The sequence below is a fragment of the Micropterus dolomieu genome, linkage group LG10 (assembly GCF_021292245.1).
Source record: "Micropterus dolomieu isolate WLL.071019.BEF.003 ecotype Adirondacks linkage group LG10, ASM2129224v1, whole genome shotgun sequence".
In the NCBI taxonomy this organism is placed as follows: Eukaryota; Metazoa; Chordata; class Actinopteri; order Centrarchiformes; family Centrarchidae; genus Micropterus; species Micropterus dolomieu.
Genome location: NC_060159.1, coordinates 10284041 through 10308573, shown reverse-complemented (window position 1 = coordinate 10308573; position 24533 = coordinate 10284041). Strand labels below are relative to the sequence as shown.

Sequence of the window (24533 nt, the reverse complement as noted above, 5' to 3'; positions counted from 1 at the left end):
CTCTATGCAGTGACAATAATGGGGTGGTGAGAGTGCAATGGAGAAGATACCTGCCTTTGGTGTGAGAGACCTGGGTTCAACTCCCCACTGTTACCAATGTGTACCTGAGCAAGACATTTAACCTCTCGTTGCTCCAGAGGCGTGCGACCTCTGACATGTACATGACGTCTTGGAAATGTCTTGTTTCATCCAACAAACACAAGCAAACAAGCATTTCTGAGAAGCTGGAACCAGCGACTGCTTTTTGCTGTTTTTGGTTAAAAAAGGAAATGAAATGGTTCATTAGTTATCAAAATGGTTGCTGATTAATTCTCTGGCGATTGACAAATTACTGGACTGACTTACCATTTCAGCTCTAAACTAAAATCAAGAATATACTGTACATAACATCCTAGAAAATAAAGTTCAGCCTTTGTGATGTCTAAGAACAGTTTCATCTTACAGCATCACCAGGATACTCTGGAGGGTAATACCTTGAGTGTACATTATTATCATGTTTAAATTCCGCTGTGACCACAAAACCCAAAAAAACACTTTTTATCTTTTAGCTTTATACATGGCAGGAAATAGACAGTTTTCACCTTAAACCCATGTTTTCTTTGCGTTACCAACTGTCCCTCCCTCTGATTTTGACTCCCTGGCACAGAGGTAGAATCTTAGGAGTCATGTCTACATGCTTTCTACTTGAAAATTGTGTGGAGGATGTGCCATGAGTCTAAGTTGAACATTTGTGGGTTACTGTTTTGCACAGATCACTCACAGTGGACACTCAAAGTGTGCTCATGGAGTCTCTTCAACATGTCGCAAACTGCATTTCTACTGTACAAGTCAGTTTTGAACATGCACCAGCTTCTCCATGGCTTTCATGTCGTGATGGGAAAAGGACACTGTCACAACTCATACTGTATTCTGAGTTTCACCCTTCTCACCTTTGCTCCTTTTAAGCTTCCAGGTGATCAGCAGCAGGTTTCTAAACCTAAATCCAGACTAAAATACAGAACACAGACACACAGTGTGGGCAATTGGTAAAGTTTTATTTACTTTGCCTGGACAGTGTTAAGACACGTCTGCAGTCATTTACTCCATCAAGTGTCTGGTGAAGCACAAATCAAGTGTTTTGACAAATGCATTTATACTGGTGTGATTGGCTGAAGGTCAGTCATATCCATCTTTCCCATGTGTCTTGTAAGCTCTGCAGTTCTTTGTGTAACTTATATGAACAAAAAATATGTAACGCTCCACAAGCAACAAGTATACTCATATTTGAAAGTAAACACGATAGAGATTAAACTTTTAGTCAAATATTTCATTAGTTGATTGACAGAAAATAAATCTGCAACTGTTTTGATTTATCATTTATGTCTATTTTGCTATTTTAAGCTAAAGTGTCAAAAAATTCCTGGTTTTCTACGTCATCTATGACAGTAAATTGAATATCTTTGGGTTTTGGACTGTTGGTTGACGATTTGATGAAGACGTTGACTATGAAAAACTGATGGACATTTTTCACTAACTTCTTTTACCTAAAAAATTATTTTAACGCATTTCAAAATGATTTGGTTGTTTCTTGTATGCACTGTACATATTTATCAGCCTTTTACTAATATAGCAGAGCATAATAGAAATATGTATTTCCTACTATTTTCTTAGGTACCCAAGGAAGGTTAAAATCAAGGGCAACTGGACTTTGTTGAAGATACTCGAAGATGTTTCGCCTCTCATCCAAGAAGCTTCTTCAGCAGCTTCCTAGAAGGGAATCCCAGCTATTTAACCTCTGTGGGGTCATTGTCAAGATGATTGATACCGCTTAGTTCGTTAGTGCTTCTGACATTTGGCCTCATGTGAGAATGCCAACAACAGTCATTCAGACTTGGCCTCTGACGTCTCCAACAAGCATAATAAATGTCATCAAAACAGCCAGGAGCACTACCGAACCCAGTGCTATCAATCATCATCTTGACGATGACCCCACAGAGGTTAAATAGCTGGGATTCCCGGCCACTCAGCCAGCACTGAAGTAGCCTCTTGGATGAGAGGTGAAACGTCTTTAAGTATCTTCAACCAAGTCTAGGTGCCCCTGATTCAACCATCCTTGGATAATGGACCTGGATGACTAAGAAAATTCACAGACATTTCTTACTCCACTTTCGAGAGCCTGATGCAAACACATCTACCACAATACAATGGCTGTAGTAATGAATCCACCTCACCGTACTTATAATGCTTTTACAAATATTCTTTGTAACATATTTTCATTTTCTATCTTTATTAAATGTTTTTGTAATTTTGTACAACTTCATGTTTTATTATTCTACCGAAAGAAAAATCTTTCAGCATAATTGTAATTTTACCCACAGTGTCTTGTTGTCTCCCCTGTAAGAAAGCTAACCTTGTTAAAGTCAGATGAACCTAAAGGGAAGACGGCTCTATCCTGTCTCTCCCTCTTGTGTGTGTAAGGCAGGATGACGGGCCGCTACCGGGCCTGAGCCCAAGTCCCCGGCTTTGATGCCGAGGACTTTGAAGTGTCAAGCATCAAAGAAACTGGAACTGGGCTGTACCCCAACCCTCCATCTTCGGGGTGGGTGTGGGGTAGGGGCGAGGGGTGGTGGAGAAGGGCGGCTGAAGTGTAAGGTGTGACTCATCACTTTGCTCAAGAGGACTTCGGGTGCTACAGCGCTTCAGTTTGTGAGAAAGGCGAAGATGTGGATATAAGACTACGGAGCTAAGTCGGATCTCAGACCCCTGGGGTGGCGTGATGAGTCACTTTCTGGCTCCCAATCCTCACAAACACCACCAACACACACACACACACACAATCCACCAACCGGCACTGAACATTCACGCACTCACACACCCAGACACAGAATCAGGTCCACCCAGATGTACCCACACTGCACTTCTGAGTAAAGTAAAGCAACGCTGAAAGCTTTTCCTAAAATCTGATTGGATGTAGTCACAATGGGGGTCGACGCTCCAAACTTTTGAGCACTGTTTCCATGGCAATAGGTTCCGACACCTCCTGTCGTGACAAGATGTTTTTGGTTGCACAGCAAGATTTCAACACTGACAGTCAAAGGAGGCTGTCAGAACATCCTGATAAAAAATAAAAATAATAAAATAGATTTCAAGTCAAGAACGACAATACAGCTCTCCGACTGCAGGCGAGAATAATGAACCCAAGTGACCTCATCTGAGAGCAGAGAGAGAGGTACACAGAGTCTTTTAACCACGCACAAAAACCACTGACGTAGCCTATTTTGATTTTGAGAGGCGCATCCAGCCCAGAGGAATATTTCCTCTTAGATAATTGGGATACAATGTGTTGATAATGAGGCAAATTGTTTCTTTGTGGGCGACAATTTGCATCCTCATTACGGCAGTCATTTAGAGACAAAGACTATTATGCTACAATATTTTGGAAATAAATGTATGTCTTCAAAAAATAGGATCTGTGGAATGCACTGAGGGCAAAACTGTCAAATACAAATAGGGATAAAACAGTTCAAAGGTGAAGGGGATACTTACAACTAAATGATTGCCACGTCTTTTCCACCGTGTCACCATCACTGTCACGGCAGCAGCTTGACATCTGTGTTTCAGAGGGGACAAATGCGCAGGTCTATTTGTTTTCTAAATCCCCGCCGGTTCATCTGGGTTCAGCGCAGATCCCAGCAGGGGTGCTAGACACAAGAGGGTGGGCGGGTGCCAACCCTCAGACTCGCCAGTGTTAGGCCAACTGTGAATGGCTGATGGCAGCACCTAGCAACATCTAAAGAAAAGCAGTGTCCTTTGAATTATATAGTATGAAAATATGACTGCTTTTGAATGAAACCAGTGCTGACGCCAGTTTAGTCGGCAATGAATGAATGGACTCCTGATTCAGTACTGCAGCAAGAGAACCAAACTGATTTCAAACAAAAACAGACACATAAGACAACATGTCAAATCATTTAGAGAAAATGCAATGAGGCTTATTCTTATCATAGTTAGTTGGTACATTCTTATTATTATTTAAATATAGCAAATGAGATTCAATTTTGAAAATAAGCGAGCTGTAAGTGTGTTAATGCTAATAAGTTTAATCATATATGCACACAGTATATGATGCTTCAAAACTTTTAATATGCAAATATTATATATATATATATATATACACACACAGCTAAGGGTGTGCAGGCGGTGTGCCTTTAACTAGTCATGCTCATTCGTATGATGAAGAGAGACAGAAAAGACCAAATTATGTACTTTGTGTGGAAAAAAAGACAAACTACTTTTATTTCATGTGGACACAACTTAGTTGTCCTCAGGCAGTAGTGTGCCGTTGATACTCGCTAATGAAGTAATTTTTTCAGTGAATACTTTTGTACTGTAGTTATTTTGATGACTACTTTTACTTCTCCTCGAGTACTTGTTTGCAAAGTAACAGTACTTTTACTTGGGTACAGTTTTTAGCTACTCTACCCACCTCAGATTAGGATAAACCTCTTGACATGAATCTTCTTGCTTTCAAGGGTGTTGAATGTTTGCCAATGTTGTCCAGCAGGTGACAGCAAAAGACTGCATTTACATTTACACAAGGCCATTTCAACACAAATGCCACAAATCAGTGCCTGTATAACAATTTCAAAGGACTAAAGGTGAATTAATAAGTTGTCCTTTCTTATTTCCCATAAACATATTTACATTGCTTATTTAAATTTACTGCAATACTTGCTTATCCAATGTAAAATAGGTACTAAGTCAGTTTTAGTTTCCAAAATTAAAGTTGGATGTTTTAATTCATGGTGCTATATGTAAATTAATTTGTTATGATTTAAACTTGTTATCCAGATACCTTTGCACTCCACATTGAAGACAAGGTCTTGCTGTTAATTCAAGTGTGGTTGTTTGAATAAAAACCCTCTAACAGGACTTCTGGGCCAGAGATGAGCTGGCGTTCATCAAGAGTGCTGTAAAAAAAAAAATGATGACAACACGCAGAACAGTTTGGTGTTTTTTTAGGATGAAAATATAAAACTCACATGTTCTCTTTATTTGCTGTATATAGATAGATGTACACCACCGGATATTTGGATAAAAGCACACACAAAAAGCTCAGGTATGTAGAATCTCAACACATGTCTGGAGATGGAAAAACAAAAACAGAAAAGATGTCGGATTACAAATAGATAAAAAACTATCCAAAATCTATATGGTTTCTAAATGCAAATAGTCACATGTGTTGAAGTCTGTGCCACATATCAACTGTCTTCAGTTGCTAATAACCTCTGTATTCTGTACACGGGGTGTTTTGTACAAAATATCTACCATTTAACAATAGTTATAACATAAAATAAAAGTACATTATAGTATGTACAATATTAGATGAAGTCATTTAGTATGAGACATATACCAAAAGGACACTTCATTCTTTTAAAAGAAAAAGAAAACAAAGCTTATGTAAAAAGGAAGAGAGCTCCAAAGAAGCCAATATTAAAGCCTTTTCAAGAAGAACAACAGTCACCAATGAGAAGCTGCTGCATGACAACCCAGACAAATCACAGGACAATCAGAGGATTACTGAAGGGATGGATTCACCTTCCCCTCATCAAATCCACTATAATACCCAGGGTAGAAGGGGATGAGGTTTTTGGCGAAACCTTTAGTGAATGTTGTTCTTCAAGACAAACATGGAGAGAATGGAACAGCGCGACTGCAGTTTTATTTACAATTTGCACATTCAGTTGAAACACTGACAAAATGGTTCTGCAGGCAAAGGATGAGTAAAGCCACAACAAAAAGAACTTGCAAGCATCCAGAAGCAGATCAAACAGACCAAATAACGAGCCCTACAGGGTAGTGGGTTTTTACTGAAAGGGGGGGGGCTACAGCCAGTGTGCATGTCTGTGCAGAAGGGGTCAAACAATGGTACAAATCTAAAGTGGAATGGGGCAGTGGGGGCACAGAATGAAAAGAAGTCACAATAGGAGGTGATTTCCTCTCCTGTGGAGGCTAGCTCTTATCGACAGCCACCCATGGGAGGTGACCCCATACACCAAGACAGACAGCATCACGGATTTCAACTCTTTACTAGTTGTTTTTTTTTTTTTTTTCAGTTGTGTTTTTTTATTTTCTTTCAAGTTTTATCAGGAAGTGCTTTACTGCTGAAGTGGTTTGGGGCGACCACTCTGCTTTTCTCCTCTCTAGCTTTTTAACTACAAAGTCGACTTTGTAGCTTCAACAAGGCATGTGCCGGAGTCCAAGTGGCTGGAGGTGCGCTAAGTGCGGATCTGTTTTTGGAAAACCAATGTTACATAATGATCTGGCATTTTAGTTCATGCTACTACTCGATTCTCGGCTGAGCAAATATCCCCTTAGACTATAAAAAGGCACTGTGAAAAGAAAGGCTTATGTTTGACCTCTTCAAACCAAACATACCTCATATCTATGAAGCGGTCTAATCTCGAACGAGTGTTTTTATAAATAAAAAGGGTCTTGCTTGAGAAGAGTAGAAAAAGCGATCACAATCAGCACAGTTTCTGCCCCACATAGACTTCTCTTAAACACAGCAACAGTCCCAGACGAGCAACCGCATCTCTCTGACCACTCGTAAGCCTCACATGAATGACTTGTACTGAAAGCAAATGACCATGTTAAACACGATACCTACAATATCTGGATATGAACGGGCAACCAAAAATAAATCCCACAATCCCCTCTCATGTAACTGGCGCAGCAATTCCGGGCTCAGGCTGGACTCTCCAGACTCTCCAAGGACCAATCAAATGGATCTAAACATGTTATAACAAACTATCGGGCCATTGTTTGAGCCGCTGACGCACACAGTGACCTGTGTTAACTTATTGCCTAGCACAATTCAAAGGAAAATAAAGGAACTAAATTAATGAGAGAAGAAAGGAACAATCTGGACCTTTGTCAGGCCAGCACTGTTTGATAAACAGAACTGTGTTGTAACGCTGTTAATCCAGACATCCTCTACTCCCAGATGACCCTGTCCTGATTAAAAGGAGGAACAATGAATCTTCACAGCTAACTGAAAATTAACTGAGAAAAAATTAGCAAGCTCCAAACAGAAGAGTTATGCAGATAGGAAGTATGTTTTACTCTGAGAAGAGCTCCTAAAATACTATGTAGGAAAAAATATAAACAACTGTCTAGTTTCAATGTTATGAGAAAAATAGCTAATATTAAATATTTTGAAACAACTGTCTTTTTCTCATCAACGGATGATTTTTTAACACTGACCCCCAAATTAAACCCAAGAAGTCCTCTGTGGAGGTTACAGCTGGGGGGCTCATATTATTTGTACAAGCACCTGACATCTATGAAGAAGAGGCAAGAAGAGAAGACAGCTCACACACAGAACAGAACACCTGAGAGAAATGACCAGAAGGGGGCAGCACAGCACCCCCGAAAACGCAACAAGTTGAGAGGACAGGAAAAGAGAAAAAACAGCGGGGGAAAGAAGACGACACTACAGTATCTTGGGTGACATTCAGGGCGCGGTGCATGTCGTGGTCATGCAAGACCGTTCAGTGCCACAGATGTCTCTGCTGGACAACAACCAGGTGGGTAAAAAGTGTGTGTGTGTGTGTGTGTGTGTGTGTGTGTGGGGGGGGGTCAGTAGGGGCCGAGCACTGCTTGTCCCGAAAAGCCGAACCAGGCTTAGATGTGCGGCTTCAGACATTTTCTGTGTCAGGTAGAGCTGGGGCTGTTCAGTTCTGTGTTATGTTGTGCTGGGCTGAGATACCAGAGTTCTGTTGTTGTGCTGGCCTCTGTTGGACCGTAGTTCCTCTGTGGATGCTGCTGCTGGTTTATGGTGGAATTTGTGGTGCCCTCTTAGTGGCCGTCTTGCGTCGTCAACAATTCATCGGCTCTCCGGTGCAACTCCAGGGCTGTGACAGTGCAGATGTCCCTGGGAAGTTCTGATTTCCTCCGCATCAATGGGCGCTCTCTACGCTGATCTTTCTGGATCTGGACACGTGGGGACAGTGGGACACAGAGGGATCATTAACGTTCAAAAATAAAAACCCCTACTTCACAGTCGCTCCACTTTTGTGCAGAAGCTCGTCTGCAAACGTGAACGTCTGAGATTTGATCCAAACAAAAACACATCTGGCCTTCTTAACCAACCTGCTCTCACACTTTGAAAGATCACATAAAAGTTTCAGTACAATTCTGTCTGATTTGAGTGTCTCGTCGTGGCTACACATTTAAAGCAAAAATTGTTTATGAAGAGTAAATAATTGCAGGACATGACAGGGTAAGTGCCAAGATGAGCAGGCCTCATGACGCAATATGAAAAGAATGCAAGACAATTTGCAAAAATAAACAATTTACTTTAAGGCAAAGAATTGAGTTCTTTAGTCCCAGTTTGTCCACTGTTCCACTTGGAAGCTGGAAGACAGCTGGGATGACACTTTGTGAATGATGTCACCCAATGTCCGTAAGCTTTGAATAATCTAATAATAATCATCTTGACAGAAGAAATTATTTATGGCATACAGTGAAGGAGATAGTTTTTCATCCTAGTGTGTAACATTACCTGAAATGGCCTCAAATGTTGTAGCTATGGCTGGTAAAGTTAATTTGTATCCAATCAGACACACATTGAGCATACACACATTACATACAGTAAAAAAATTAAAACACACTAATGTATTATAAAAGGGCAGCTAAAAAGGGAATGAAGTATTAAGGAGAAGCAAAATTGCACTAAATTATATTTGAAGCGAGAGCTTGCTGAGAATTGATTGAAAAAAGCTGAGGAGTGTTAGCTAAAGCAGACGTATATGAAAGATCAAAGCATAGCAGTGTTTCTCCAAACTAACAAAATACAACAGTGAGAAAATTTTCCTAAATGTATTTTTAGCTTTAGTAGGTTTACACAAAGCAATCACGTTGTACATGGAGTCTGGTGTATCAACCAAAAAAGCCCTGCCACAGCACCTGCCCCACACAAAACAAATATTCACCGCTGCACTGCGCTACATGACGACACTCTATTCCTCACCTGCGTGGCTTCCTCCTCCACTGTTTTCTTTAGCATGCTGACGTCGTCTAGCAGAGGCCCATCGGTCTCCATGTCCGTCGGGCCGTCTGAGCCTGCCGAGTCAATGTACATCAGAAACTGTGCAGGGAGGAGAGAAGAGGAGGAACGGTTCAGAGGCAACACACAGTTGATATAAGTTTTGTGGCGTGTGCACAATTGTTGCCGCTTTTGACATTAAATCTTTAAGAAGTCAGTTTTATATCGGTGAACTGCGCATACTCAAAGGTTTCTATTGTGCATTTGAAGTGCTTGTATTATCACAGAAATATAAAATTGTCAAATAGATTATTGTTACTGAGGCAATCCTGATGTACACTATCAGCCGCTAAGATGCCTGCAGTATTAATATATAGGTATATAGGTTAAAATCTCTTTGCTCACCTGTGGGTTTGACTTGGCAAGATTCTCAATCTTCAACCATGCTTCTTCCCTCTCTTTCCATTTGGCCTTCTCTCTGACGCCCCAAACAAAACCAGACACAATCACTAGGAAATATTTACTCAAAGACACTGACTTTGCAAATGTTTTACATTCAAAGCATTTCATGAGTTTGTGTTTCAGTTTACTTTTCCGGTTTACTCCCTGCTTAGTTATTTTTACCCTTACTAATAGTGTTTATATTGTTATATTGTTATAGAGCCGTAGCTGCGGTGGAAAATTTGGATGTGATGTCTCGCATGTGACCTACTTGCTTTTCTCTGCCCTGAACTGCTGGGTGCAGTCATCAAACAGCTTCTGGTTCATCTCCATGAAGAGTTTCAGAGCATTGTATATTAACCCGTGGATCGTCCTGCAGACAGACAAGTCATGACCACGAGTCACTTGATTTACATACTTAGTAGAGAAACGCAGAGACAGACACAAAGGAAAGCAAAGCGGAGCCTGTGCAGTGACTCACTTGTTCCAGTGGGTCTTGGAGTTGCGGTAGAGGGATGGGAACATGATGGGCAGGATCTTGGCAGCGTTGTCACTTATCAGGCTCATGATGTACTCATTGTTCCAGTAGTACAGAGCTCGTTCTGCCACCTAACAAGGTTACAGACAGACAACTTTAGATGGGAAAAGAATCTACCAACATTCCCTCTGCGCATGTGTATAACGAATATACTAAATCACATCAAATGTTTGCTAGGATGAGTGTCAGACCTGAAAGTGTGGGCTGGACACACACTTGGCCAGCTGTCTGAAGAGAGGCTCCATGACTTTCACAAACTCTGAAGGCTCAATGACATCCAGGATCTCCTCCAGTTCATTGAGGAACATCACCTCTTTTGGACTGTGGGTCTTTGGCCAATACTTCAACAAAGCCATCACCGTCTGCACACAAAAGGAGAACGGACTAATTAAAGAAGCAGAAGAATGTATAGACGGCTGATCTGTCCAACTAATAATCTGCCGATGAAGTTTTAGTGGAGCTAGCATTTACAAAAGTTTGACACACATATTTAGAGGCATATAGCACAGATAGCTATGTATATACTTTGTATATCATTGTACTTTTCGTGTGGGATACAAATCAGATCAGGTTTGTTTTCTTATTTCATACTGAAATCATACGGGCTAAGCAAGCAAATGTTGTCTCTCTTTTTATCCCCTTTTATTATTATCAAAATGCATTTCATTTGTTCTTCACTAAGATTTTAAAATAATACAACCAGGCAATTCTGAAGATAGACAGAAGAAAGAAGATATAACTACTATAGATAAAAGATAATAAAAGACTGCTTAACATGTTTATTTGGTGGGCAGCCTAACTACTACACTACAGTGAGTACCCTGACAAATCACATTGCAACTAAGTATAGTAAGGAAATGTCAAAAACTACTCTTTGGCAGTGGAGTCCTTGGGTTCAACCTAGGGCAGGACAATAAAACTAATTATCGCAATATAATGTTTTTCAATAACAATATAACAAATGTTCAATAAATATTTGATTTTATTCACTTGAATCATATACGAATTAGGACTTAATTTTTTAATAGGATGGTTATTTTGTTGAGGAAAAAAAAAAAAGCTTTTACTTAATTTTACTCATGCAAATGTGTTGAAAAAGATTTTATCATAATTGTTTTGAATGTTCTACCTCAGATTTGTGAAGTGATCCACTGTTTGGCATCAAGTGTTGACTTTTTATCGTGATAACATTTTTGGCCATATCGCCCAGCCCTAGTTCAACCAGACATTAAAATCTTGTCTGCTCAAGATTAGTTAAAGGATAATTCCATTAACGCTTTTAACAACATAGCAACATTAATAACTCATGTCTTACCGGTTCTGTGAGGGTGCTATCCTTCTCTAAGAACTGTACCACACAGTAGGCCAGCTAAGGGAGAAAGACATCATGTTGAAAATTGCAGTATTGTAAACACTGATGTTATATGTTTTTCAATTTATTTAAATGACACAGCAAGGCATGACATAATATTTAAGACTGACAGTCTGTAGTTACCTGTGGGTGATATACACTTAGAGACTTGACTTTGTGTAAAGGCAACAGAACTTTCAGCAGGAATATCTTGTGCTCTTCTTTCAATGGTAATGCGAACCCATTGATTATGCTGTAAGGAGAAAAAAAAGCACTAGGTCTGTACATAATGGTCTTTAGAGACAACAGAGATAACACAAAGGCTATACCTGTATGTATCAACACAAATGTGTCAGTTTAATTTAAAACAAAACCACAACCTGAACCGTAAACACCAGCAACGTTTCACGGGTGCACCTCAATATCTTACCTGCCTAATATTTCCAGTAATTCTGCTATTCCATTATGATGTTCAGTCTCATAAATGAACCTGAAAAAGCAACACAGTGACACATCACGGTGGAACATTTAACAAAATAAGCTCCATTTAATCACAAACACAAGCATCAGTAACGTACCCAACTCAACTCCTCACTCACCTATAAAATATGTTATTAATATGTTTCCTAATGTACGCTCGCAGGCCCAGGAACTTGCCATAGATGCGATGAAGAGTGGTCTTTAAAAAATCTCTTTCCCTGGGGTCTTCACTGTCAAACAGGTCTAAGAGCTGTGCATGAAAATAAAAAAAGGTTACTAAAATCACTGAGGGCAAATTCAATTGAGCTCCAGACACAAAGATGGAAGAAAAATACACTCGAGCATCGTGAAAATGCAAACGATGCCCTCACTCTTTAACATTTATAACCATAAACACAATCTTGTATCATTATGTGCTCACCTGCATTACAAACCTCTGGTCAATATACTTTTTGGCTATGTTTGGTTGAAAGTCAGGTGACTCTAAGAACCGTAGGAAGAATTCATAGACAATCTGTGGGAAGAAGAGCAGAGGTGAAAAGTCTTGAAAGTAACATCTGGATGGATTGATTCTATTCATCAGTTTACAGTGAATAAGCAAGACTTTGTCTGAGTATGTCTTTTGTGTATTTCTGTGTGTGTGTGTGTGTGTGTGTGTGTGTGTGTGTGTGTGTGTGGGCTACTGTGTACCTGTAGGTGTGGCCATGCTGCCTCTAGTGTGGGCTCATCTTCCTCTGGGTCAAACTCGGCACCGGTGGGGTTGGATGATGGAGGCAACGTCCTGAACATATTTCCAGAAAACTGGGGGAGAAAAACAAAGAAAGGTTTTTCAGCTCAAACATTGCTCAGTCAACGTAAGAGATTCTCGATACCTTGCAATTACAGATTTGACTGTTTATTTTACAAAACAATATCAACAAAACTAAAATGGAATCACTAGACAACAACAGGAAGAGTCAAGTTCTCGTCACAGTCTGAAGAGAACTTGACTCTTCCTGTTATTACTGTGATTTAACATGCACACTGTGATACGTCATTCAGTCCAGCCTGACATCAAACAAGTGTGGAGTTTGGTTAACTATTTAAATACTATAATAATAATGAAGTCAAAAAAAAATTAATAATACATCACTTCTTGTTTTTTGCATTTTGCATGAAGAATTGTTAGCTTATAATTGGACCCGATTTTCGTGCATCAATCTGGGGACCATTAACTTTTATCAGCTTTGTCCAGAGATGGTCCATGCCAAATTTGGTGCCGGTGGGGCTTGCCGGTTCGGAGGAGTTAATTACCAATACCATATGATTCACCACACACGTAAAAATAAGATTTATGATTGTGCGATTTACTGTCGCGTAGGTCTGCCAATTGTTGCTTTCTATAAATGCTGGCGGATAGACTATACCAGTGATCTGAAGACATGGTCTCTACAGAAACTGAATGACATTTCGACAGGATACAATCACCTTTTATACCGCATGTAGCCAGTATGAAAACATAATAGTTGCTGTTGTCAAACCCTAGTAAACATTAGCTCAGGCTGTTAAGTTTGCCTACTCGACCTGCCACTTTGACAACGGATGATTAATTGTTTGCTTGTAAAACACATCTGAAAGCTGAAATAATGAACCTGATGGGAGAATTCAGAAATCCATCAGCCACAGTATTTGACAAGCAAACAAGATAGTATACAATCAGTAACTTATCCCACAATTTATTACACATGGGTTGTTGGGGGAGTTGACTGATAAGTACTAAAGAAGAAAACAAGCCTGACCCTTTGTGAAAAGTTTCTCACTGGAACAATATATGTTATATGCTATTTTACTGCACAGATCACAGTAAAAATACACCTTAAAACAAACACTGGTACAATGTTACATAGCCTCTGTAAAGTGGTTTTTCTTCCAAACACTAGTTCCAGTACATCGCATTATTGCCCACAAGTGTCCCAAAAGACAAGTAAATATAAATACTGTTTTGTCAAATAAGGCTTACATTATGCAAATCCATCTTCATAATGTTAAATGAGAAAATGTTGTATTTTCTTGATGAAAAAGAATGAATGAAATTGTGTTTGATGGTTGAATATTCCCTCTTGTGCTTGTGTTTCACTGGCAATACCATTTCCCAAACTCGGCTCCATCTATTTTCCCTCTTCGTCTATTCACACTCAGGGTCCAGTCCAGTCGACCAGAGGTCAAAACACACTTACTCACGATCATGTTTATATTCTTAGTAGAAACCATTTCTTACTCCCCCCGAGAGAAGGGGACTAATGGAACAACCAATGTCGTGTTATCCAAAGGTCTTCCAAAATATTGTTGTAAAGCTTGAACACTGAGGCATCAAACACACCCCGAAAGAACAAAATCTTATGGGGGGAAATAGTATGTCCAGCCTTAACATAAGAATACACTCTTTATGGCTATAAAAGGAGTTTGTAGTGTCAATATCCATACTTTGATGATGAAAGCCATCAGTGGACTTCAAAGAGTCTTTGTTTTTAAGGGGGGAAGGGGAAAGAGGCTGCAAGGAATGAGAGTATATTTTCATGCTGATTTGGCAGCTCTGCTGCATTTTCTCCTGCACTGATCAAATAAAGCTATGACAAGGAGGATGGGGGTAAATTTGCACCTTGATCATCTGCAGTTTACCATGTGGCATTGAGGCAGGGCTTTGATTAACATCAAAGGCTTTTTTAATTTGGGAGAGCAAACCTGGCACCATGAACACATTGAGGCCACAAGGCTCAGAGGAACACATGTCTAATAAATATACAGTAGGAGCTCGATGACAGCCACGCTGACTACAGCCCAACTGAATGAACAGGCTCAGACCTGCGGAGAAAGAAGTGACAGACCATTTAGGTTTAGTAACCTCAATACTTTCTTGGCCATCTTCAGACAAATACCCTGAAGTGACCCACTTGTGGGAACCAAAATAAATGGAAGATCAGTGATTTTAAGGATGACTGTTAAGTTTATGGTTTGTGAGACACAGATCTTTGGAACTGAGGTCAGTGATGCTCATGAGAGTTTCCTATGACTCACTGAGGTGCCATAGGTCTGAAACCAGTAAGTACTCTTCTCTTCACATGGCACAGAATTAAAGCCCACATGAAAAAGAGCTAGCTTCTTAACAAATATCCTTATACAGTAAGTTAAAGGAATTAAAAAACAGACATGAGAATGGCAGGATATTTTTTATGGAGCTAAATAATATGCAATTATTACCGTAAAACTTCTGTTGTAAATTTTTTATTTGCTTAAGTTACTGACCTCATGAACATTTGGGGAAGGCATCTATATGTATCAGGCCTAATTAATTCCTTTACCATGTCGGTAAATCTGAATGAATAATATTTTGGTGCTCAATGTTTCCATAAAATGAACAAAACGATTTGATTGTGGAGAATCTAAGGATGTGTAGCATGTCCATATTGACGAAAGTTAAAACATTTATGCACGATCTAAGCAGCTTAGAACTACCTCAAGCAGGCGACTGGGTGAACTTTAAGAGTTTTTAGACATCTAAAGCCTAGTTCACACTACACGATTTTTAGCCCAATTTGCCTGTCAGGCTGTGATTGGGGGTAAATCAGCAGTTGATCGGCCAGTCGTTATGTGTGAACTACTCAATGACGCATCAAAACGGCTCCCCGACACATTTCTGACACATCGCCAACGTCTGCCAGATATCTAGCATGCCAAATATCTGGAAGAGTCGGCAGACTCGAAATCCACATCCAGCCAATGAGAGCAGGCACCTGGCAGAGCCGGCAGCTACTTTTTCACCACAAAACACTTTTTACTCCCCTCAGCTCTCTGTAGCTCAGACAATCCCTGCTATCTGAGTGTGCTAATCCATTCTTTCACACAGATTTTTTGTCTTTATAATTGGTATCTTTATAATAACAAACAGTTGTTTCATGTGTAGGTTCGCGTCATTTCCCGTTTCACGTGCGTTTTCTTGACAAAACGTGGTTTGGAGACCAGCGTCAGGTGACACAGCCGCTGTCAGCTCTTGTAGTGTGTGAGCCCCCGTCACCTATCAGTCACGTAGTGTGAACGCCACAATGACTTCAAGACTCCCGTCACAAGACCGCAAGTTGTGTAGTGTGAACGGCACAGCCATTGGCCGACGCTGAAAGTCGTGTAGTCTGCACAAGCCTTAAAGGACTTCTGTAAAAACCAGACCAGACGCCTAATTGAGACTTATTTGTCAAAACATGTAGCCACACCAGGCTAGGATGAGACAGACGTCTAATTGGGACTAGGCTTTTTTTTAAATTTAAGTTTTACGTTATGTAAAAATAGGCTTACACTAGCAGCAGAATAACATCACTAGGTAGTAGGCAGGGACAAAATGTGGAAAATGTGCAATGTGCGATAGCATTGTTCAATATTGCGATGACAATATGACTTGCAATAAATTAACCAATAATGAAGTGTGCATATTTGCTGCCTGGTTGCTTTTAAATTGACTAAAGGAATATGAATTGGATATTTTAAACATAACTACTTAGTTTACAACAGCAAAGTCAGTATAAAAACTCTGAAATCAAAATACTGAGTGACGTTGCATGAGAAAAAAATGAAGAGTTTAGACTTCAGTCCGTATCAGTCCAGTCTGATAGTCTGCTGCGATTCATTGTCTACAGGTAACGTTACCGCTGGTAGAGAGGAGGGACTGGCTTGTCTCAGCCAGAAGCTATGTTAACAAGAATGTGCCAAATTTTAAAGGTATGTGGCAAACTAAGCTTAACAATTTAGCTTGTTTGCAACTTTTTGCTAATTGCCAAGCTAACGATAGCGTGCCGTCCTTGTGTAAAACATATAGGATGAGAGGTTGTGGACAAAGCAGGGTAGAATATCGCTTTCTACATGTTTACGCTTGTTGAACAGTTGTATTGATAAAGTAATGGCTTTTTACTTTTAAGGTTAAACTGCACTTTCAGTTACAAGTGCAGATATTTTCAGCTCGAGTTATTTGGAGTTACCTTCACTTCACTGTCTCCACTGCCACCTCTCTGTTCTGCTGGCTGCTCTGTGGGTGTGTGTGTGTGTGTGTGTGTGTGTGTAACTGACACAGAGCAGGGCAAAGGCTGCAGCCTGATAATAAACACTATAGCCTTGAGGCCCGTTTAATACTGCATTTCAATGCCTACCCCTAAATATTAGTTTTCAGGTAGTCTTTTGTGATGTGTTTATTGCGCTTGTTCAAAATCGAGATGAAGAGGAAAATATGATTTATCGGTCAGCTCTACTATGCAGGGTAAGAATGTGTTTTCTATCATAGGTGATTATGGCTGCCAATTAAAATCAGGAGAGGCTTTCATTTGTGGGAAACAGTGATGGTGTGATTAATGTTTCTGATTATTTAACATGAACTTCACATAAAACTATTCTGTTTCAGGCACATTATGAATCAATTTGAGACGCAATGATACAGTAAAACACACAAAACAGTAGTCTATGAAAGCCCAAACTACTGGACAATTTAAATAATTAGATTTTTCCGTGTATGAACTTTGTTTGATGTGAAATGTCAATGACAAATCAAAGCCCGTGGTCTGTTTAAATACTGACCATGTGAACCACCTCTGGGTAGATGGGTTCGGTGATGACGTTTCTGTTGTGGGTGATGTACTCCACCATCTCGCTTAGAGCCGCCCGTTTCACCTCCTTCCATTTCAGGTCGCTCAGTGGGTCTGAGACAAAATCGAACAGGACGCAGCACTGCCGCAACTTCTGGATGAATAGCTTTTCCTGCTCTGCAGAGGGAACATCTATGAGAGAGAAATGGACGGAAGTGAAGTGAAGTGTGACTACACATTCAAGATATGAACACTATCTGAGAAATTGTCCCTCACACCATCGGAGCTGTCACAGACCAACATCTTAATATGGCATAGTTTGCCCAACAGTCACTGCCTGATCAGCCACCATGGTGTATCCCACTATCACCACCATGGATTAAAGTGTAGACAAAAATGATACAGGAAAGGGATAATGCCGTAGCACCGGACAATGTCTTTTATAAACAATGAAAAAGCAGTCTATGTTCATCTTTGTTTGTTGCCATGGTAATCAGTGTCAAAATCCATTATGTGAACATCGCCCAGTCCCCCCCCCCCCCCCCCCCCCCCCCCCCCCCCCCCCCCCCCATCCTCGCTCTCTCAGCCAGTAATAATTTGTACCAACACTTCATGAGTTATTAAGTTTCAGTACAACTGTAATTTGCTGCTGTGGAGTTCATGTGGTGACATGTAGAGGCTCCATTTAAACGACCTTTCAAAGACCGTGCCACCACCACATCAATATTGCAGAGGCTCTAAATCAGCCTCCAGGGATTCTGTGCCACACCTGTCTGTGTATAATCATTAACTCGCATTTTAAAAATCATTACACGTTTCTGTAGCTACTGCACACTCACAGTCTATGGGCACACCTCCACTCTGTACTAGCGCAGCACACATTTATCACCATGCAACAGCTGCTGCAAATAAATCAATGATTAGAACAATTCATCCCCAACACTTTTACTCAACAAAACAGGCTTTAAGGAATCAAATAAACATCATCGTTGAGATCGGGTGATGGAGCCCTGCCGGCTGCTTTCACGTCACAGCTTGTGACCAAGGGTGATGGGGCTTTTGCTATTAAAGCCTAGACACACTCTTTGCCTACTGAAGTCTTTAGCTTCTTTCAAATCTCTTCTTAATACTTTTCTCTTTGTGTTATATGGAAATATGCATTTTTATTGTTTTTATTACTATTAATTCTATTAATTCTTCACTTCCTCTTTGCTCATGTTCTTCACCCTTCATTTGTCTGGTTTTGTTTCTTTTTGTAAAACACTTAACATTGTCAAGACAATAGCTATATAAATAGAGTTTATTATTATTCTTTTTATCATACAAGTACTCAAATCTTGTGCCCAAAAGGTTTTGAGCTCATGTAAAAAATTTAATCAACCTCTGAAATATTGACGCTGTGCCAAAAGCTAGGAGCACAGGAGCTAAATGCAGAATCGGCAAGACTTTTTGTTCTTGTTCACTTTGGAACCATTACAAGTCTGCTCCCAGAGGACCTCAAGGGCTTTCCCAAATCGTAAACAAAAAAATGTTTTTGACACATATGGTGTAAGGCCATTTAAGCGCTTTCTAAACTATAAACTTTTCTAAGAACTATGCTTAAACTCCAGGCAACATTGTAGGGATTTGAAAAGAGCCATTATGTGTGTTCTCCCCTCTGGTTTTCATCAGTACAGTTCTGGATCAACTTGACTTTTTGGGAAGACGAGATAGGACACCATTAAGTATGTAATAGAGATGCACCGACGTATATTAGTAGTTTATATTTGAAAATATTTCAAAGAATACATTACCTATTTCTAGTAGGTTATTTCGTATCTCGCCATTTTAATTCTACTTAATTCCAGTGTGAGTTTACTCACACACTACAGTAACTTTTCCCTTCTGTCTATCTCTCCCTTTATCTGTCTGCTCTGTTGTTTTTCTTCTGAAGGTGCATTTTCTGTTTTTCCACCCACGTTTACTTGTTGTTAACGACGCCTATCGAAAACGATCAAGATCACTCTAGTACTGAAGGACATCTGCACCAACAGGTGTGTTCAGTGTTGCTTTTCCTGGTTCGAGCTTTAAAATAGCCACCGTGTCCGCACTTCTCACCTAATAGCATATAACATCTCTCTCTGTGTCTGCCAAACATACCGTGGTGGCTGTTAATATACCGGGGCGGTCAGCACAAGTTAAGTCTGTGAGAGGAAACAGTTTATTTTGGCCTTGCAGGTATTAGAAATTCCAAGCGTTGTGTCTTCTTTACTCACAGCGAAGAACTTCCACGCCTACATATTTTCATCATTCAGTTGGTTACTGTTTGTGCTGCTGTGTGCTTGAACCATCGTGCGGCGCAGCAGGTGACCAGCACAGGATCAAATATTTGGGGCTGATTAGCACCAGTCACTAGTCACGGCCGATTTAGCTGAAAACCGGACAATTCTGGTCACCAGCTGATCGATCGGTGCAACTCTAGTAAGTAATAATAGTGTATATAATCTGTCATGATGTAGGTACTGCACGAACACGCCACTTTCACTGCGGGAATCACTATTTTGTTTTCAGTTGATTAAAATGTCAGTAGCAGCCTGTAAGAAATGACAATAGCCAAACAGCTTCTCTTGTCCTCATTTCAATCGATTGATCAAATTCCCAAGATACAAAAAGTATTCAGAAACCAAAAACAAGTGCATTCATTTCTGTCCAACATGTGACTAAATGTCACCTTATAAAACCCACCTATAGGGCAGCATTAATTTTTTCATCACAACCTGTGATTTATGAGTCAGCCTCGTCTCCCCATTAACAATCTGTATGTCACCATGGCGACCACGGGCAGAGATAGGACTTTGGACCAGGGGTTACGGCTGCTAATCAAAGATGCAGGCAGGCTGCTGCTGTTAAACTGGCATCATATGCTGCTGATTTGTTGGGCCCATTAGCTGCGGCCAAGAGACGTGTCAGCCAAACTGACCTTGTAAAACACGGATAATACCAACCGGGAGCTAAGACAATACACAACGCAAATTATTAAACACTTTCTACAACCCTTATTAAAAAGGAAGTATAGCAGAGGTGTTACACACCATTGTATGTCATTATTAAATATTGTGGGAATTTAGTTAGGTATGCAACATGTACAGCCTAAAACACAGCCTTATCATTGTGACAGCAAATTCCCAAAGGACAGTCCAAGATGTTCCTACAAAACATATCCAAACCACAAAAGCACACAAAACTACAAAAATTGCTCTGATAATAAAAAGGTAATTAAGCAACTGGCTTTATTCTTCAACATCAAACAAACAAAATTAACGTGACTGTCTCAGAAACAGTCTCCCAACATGTACGTATGAAAGATTAAGATTAAGAATATTCAACAAGCCTGTACTGAGACTGATCAGCCTGCGGATGCTGTCAAATTACCGTTACCTCATTTTACATACAGAACACACAGATCCAACATCCAATAGTAAAAACTGGTATCAGATTTAAGACAACTTATTGTAGTTCAGGCCCATCAAAAGAGGTAGCACAGTAAGTTCTCAGATTTAAGAGAGTTGTATTCGGGTAATTTGGTTTTCTGTAGCAAACAATGCTACGAAGTCATGTTAATTGAGTTAAAGTATGCAACACCCAACTAGGCTAGCACCTGAACGTATAAATGTTTACCACAAACGCCAACAACACAGCAGGTCTAATTCTATGAACCTAAAAACAAGTACTAATTGTATATAGGTACTTTCTCATAACAGGAAACAGATACATAAATGGCGCATACATATACACAGGGATAATGCCCTTAGTCTTGTTGACATCTTTTCAAGTAACATTTAGTATCCGTCATTTGCATAATCTCCCTTTTACCACCAACACATTCAGCTATATTTTTTTTTTTAAAAACTGTCAACTAGCAGATAAATGCAGCTGACATGCAAAGTTATCTGGCATACGTAAAGGAAGCTGTCAATACGGTCATCTGTAATGATGAATTTGCAGTATTTTCTGTGCAGCCCCATTTTGAATTTTGCCTCTACAGCATGAAGGGACACTGGTACAAACATCAGTGTTTTTAATTTTAATTTTCAGTAGTGTAGGTTGTGCACACTCCCACACAGGCTAGAACCTGAACCTGGGACTGGCAGCACCAACAGACAGACTTTACCTACACCTCGACGCTTCTGAATCACAGCTGGTATTCAGCGCACACAAAATACAGCCCCCTTCACAGAGCACTCGTAGAAACATCTACGCTTTCGTTAGGTGGTGGACGAGGCGTGGCACGACTAGTAGTGTGGTACCTTGGCGCAAGGAGTCAAGCAAACAGATTAAAATTTATTTATTTTTTATCAATCTTCAGACAGTGTAGCATAGTGACATGTTTGTAAGTAGCTTTGCAGTCACATCATATTTTATTCCCCTCTATCCAAACTACCAGCCACAAACAGGATCTAATCGACTGCATCAAAAGGTCAAACAGCTGGAGCACACTGTGTTTATGTAAGTCACAGCTGAGAATATTCTTTTGTTCTGTCTTCCTTTCCAGCAAGCTGCAACTTAAGCTGTGAAGCTGCAATTTAAACTTTTCTGGGGAAAACCTCTACCACTTTCTGTGTCTGTTTCTGCCATTTCCCGTCTCCCTCTCTAACAGATACAACACCTACAAAAGTATTGCGCCCTTTATGAATTAATGCCAAAGTGCAAATAAATCTTTACATTGATCTAAAATAATTAAGCACAAAAATCCACTACCACCACTAGCTCATCACCTTGGCACTTCAAGTTTCTTAAGTTAAATGGAGATCATGAAAGTATATCAAGTGATTTTTAGGTTTAATTCCTGAGGACCTGTAAGGTTGGCGCCTGCAAGCTGAAACATGGGTCCACCCATGAGCACCTCATCTCATCAACCCCTTAGTGTCAAGAGGTATTCCAGCTCCTGTTACACAACAGCACTAGCCTAAAATATTAACAGACATGCTGTGCAACTGCAGACTTCACAAACAGGCCTCTCCGCATGGATGGGCAAATAACCTTTACTCATCTGAAGGCTCCAGTGCGCATACAGGAAACCAGTCATGGACACAAATTGCTCCCAAGTACAAATCTCAAATCCCAACAATATCAACTGGTGATATGTAATGAACTGATTATCAAAGTGGAACCAGTGGCAATTTAGATATAGGACAACCAATGTGATATCGCCGACAGCAGCACGCATGTAGAATAATAGGCTGCATTATTAAATCGGTTCCCAGGGAAAGGTTGATTGCAAAGAAGGTAATACATGAACACATATGAACCTTGAGTTTGTTACAGTATAACACTTACTCAGAGGTACCACGCACCTAGTCAGTTTCTGTTTTCCATGCTCAACACTGGCTGTAGGTCCCAGCTTCAAGTTTGCCTGGTTAGACAGTAACTCAGAAGAAGCCTACTTGAGATCAACAACAACATCCAAAGCATTTTACTAACACGTGTGTCAACTCACACCAAAATACCTATATAAAATACAATACAGATGCACACACCAACAACAAGCTTTTACCTCACTTCCTATGACATCAGCAGTCTTGATGGGGGATGGGAGACTCAAAACTAGCACTCCTCACTCTCTCACCCTCACGGAAGCTAAGCTATGCAGTGTCTTGGCAAACCCCTTCCTCGTTGACATACAAACAAAATCACCTTCCTCTTCCAAAAATACTCATGCCACCAACACTAAGAGGATACATGCTCTCAATCTCTTGAAGCAACTTTTTAGAAAAGTCACAAATATGTTCTTCTACAAAATCCAAAGAAGCAGCTGCTAAATAGTAACAACATTTTTGTCCATCTCCCCTTCAAACACACAAACACAGAACAGGCACATTTCCTATTCTCACCTCTAAAATGCATGAGGGCCACAGGCTGGAAAGGCCCATTGGAGCTCGATGCATCCAGAACCATCCCACTGGCAGCTTCAGTACATGCCAACATCAGTGAGCTGAGGCAGGAGACAGGGGAGAAGAGGGCTGCCCAGGCTAAGGAGAGGAGCCAGCCTCCATTTTAGCACAAACACTCGGAGCAGAAAATGAAGCTCCCCTGCTGCTGGAGGAAACCAGCTAGTCAGTGATGTCATCCCCCACTGCAGCCGCCGGGTTGGCTGGCTGTAATCACATGGGCTGGCTGTCAGAATATATAAACATGAGAGAAGGGATTGGCTGGTGGGCTGAGGGGGAAGGGGTGGGGCTGTTACTGTGATAGAAATGAGAGAAAGAGTTTATAAAAACACAAAATACAGGCCTGCCAACAATTTAGCCCATTTTGTTACTCAAATGTAAGAATAAGGTCAGCAAATACACACTCTTATCCAAAATGTAGGCTGTTCCAAAGGAGTCAGAGGTGGGGTAAAGTGAAACTACACTTTGCTCATTCACAGCTTAACACCTAACAACAAAGCCCAATACCACAACAAATTACAACACTCAAGTCAAACAAAAGTTCAATACACTAAAAATAACAAACAGGAAACAATAAGTGTTAAGAATGTGCAACACAATTCTTACTACATAAAACTTCACAGATGTAACAGAAACACCAGACAAACTATAAGCTGAGGTTTGTACAAGAAGAGAGCGTGTCTAACACGGTTTGTCAGGTAAAAGCCATTTGTGTGTGCTGTCTTTGTGTGTATGTGTGAGAGTTTTTGCATGACAGATGGCTCTCCCGGAGCACAGCCTGAGCCCAGGTGTATGTGACAGAGAAACAGGAAGGCAGGAAGTCTCAATGTGAGCCACACAGGATGTGCATATGCAGTCAGCAGCACTCTGTCTTGTCTCGGCAGCACTGGGGACAAAACTCTGCACTGTACGGCTGTGCAGGAAATGGGCAAATCCACGGTGACGTACCAAGTTAAATGCACCAAAAACCATACTCACATACAAAGTAACTTAACGAATACAGCAAATCCAATGACGACAAGGTAGTTATTCTCCCAATCAGACAATCTAAAATCCGGTGACAATTGAACCTAATTAAGTAGAAAGTTTTGTGTGTGTGTGTCATCATGCTGCTAGGAATGTGGCCAACTAATGGTTTTTGCATCCCAACCTCTGTAAGTACCATGCA

At 40.4% G+C, this 24533-nt stretch overlaps 1 protein-coding gene and 1 long non-coding RNA gene across 5 annotated transcripts in view; both read right to left on the bottom strand.

Annotated features, from left to right (window-relative positions):
* Positions 1 to 2238: 2238 nt before the first annotated feature.
* On the bottom strand, positions 2239 to 4822 carry LOC123977578. 2 transcript variants are annotated; one of them, XR_006826704.1, is made up of 3 exons: positions 4466 to 4822; positions 3526 to 3769; positions 2239 to 3093 (listed from the first exon to the last, which is right to left on the bottom strand). It is a non-coding gene; the product is annotated as an uncharacterized LOC123977578 (long non-coding RNA). The 2 variants fall into 2 exon arrangements; XR_006826703.1 differs by lacking the exon at positions 4466 to 4822 and having other exon boundaries at positions 3526 to 3964.
* A 163-nt stretch (positions 4823 to 4985) lies between these two features.
* Positions 4986 to 24533, bottom strand: part of ppp2r5cb (protein phosphatase 2, regulatory subunit B', gamma b) — a 31207-nt gene continuing 11659 nt past the window's right edge. For 2 of the 3 annotated variants that reach the window (XM_046060368.1, XM_046060369.1), the window contains exons 4-16: positions 17431 to 17630; positions 12529 to 12639; positions 12260 to 12352; positions 11958 to 12088; positions 11789 to 11848; positions 11503 to 11611; positions 11323 to 11376; positions 10199 to 10369; positions 9951 to 10078; positions 9741 to 9842; positions 9434 to 9506; positions 9014 to 9130; positions 4986 to 7974 (exon numbers count right to left, since the gene is read on the bottom strand). In XM_046060368.1, coding sequence (XP_045916324.1) covers positions 7840 to 7974; positions 9014 to 9130; positions 9434 to 9506; positions 9741 to 9842; positions 9951 to 10078; positions 10199 to 10369; positions 11323 to 11376; positions 11503 to 11611; positions 11789 to 11848; positions 11958 to 12088; positions 12260 to 12352; positions 12529 to 12639; positions 17431 to 17630 — 1484 coding nt within the window. In that variant the 3' untranslated portion in view covers positions 4986 to 7839. Of the gene's footprint in view, positions 7975 to 9013; positions 9131 to 9433; positions 9507 to 9740; positions 9843 to 9950; positions 10079 to 10198; positions 10370 to 11322; positions 11377 to 11502; positions 11612 to 11788; positions 11849 to 11957; positions 12089 to 12259; positions 12353 to 12528; positions 12640 to 17430; positions 17631 to 23308; positions 23558 to 24533 lie in introns of those variants that run through there. The other variant, XM_046060370.1, reaches the window with a different exon arrangement.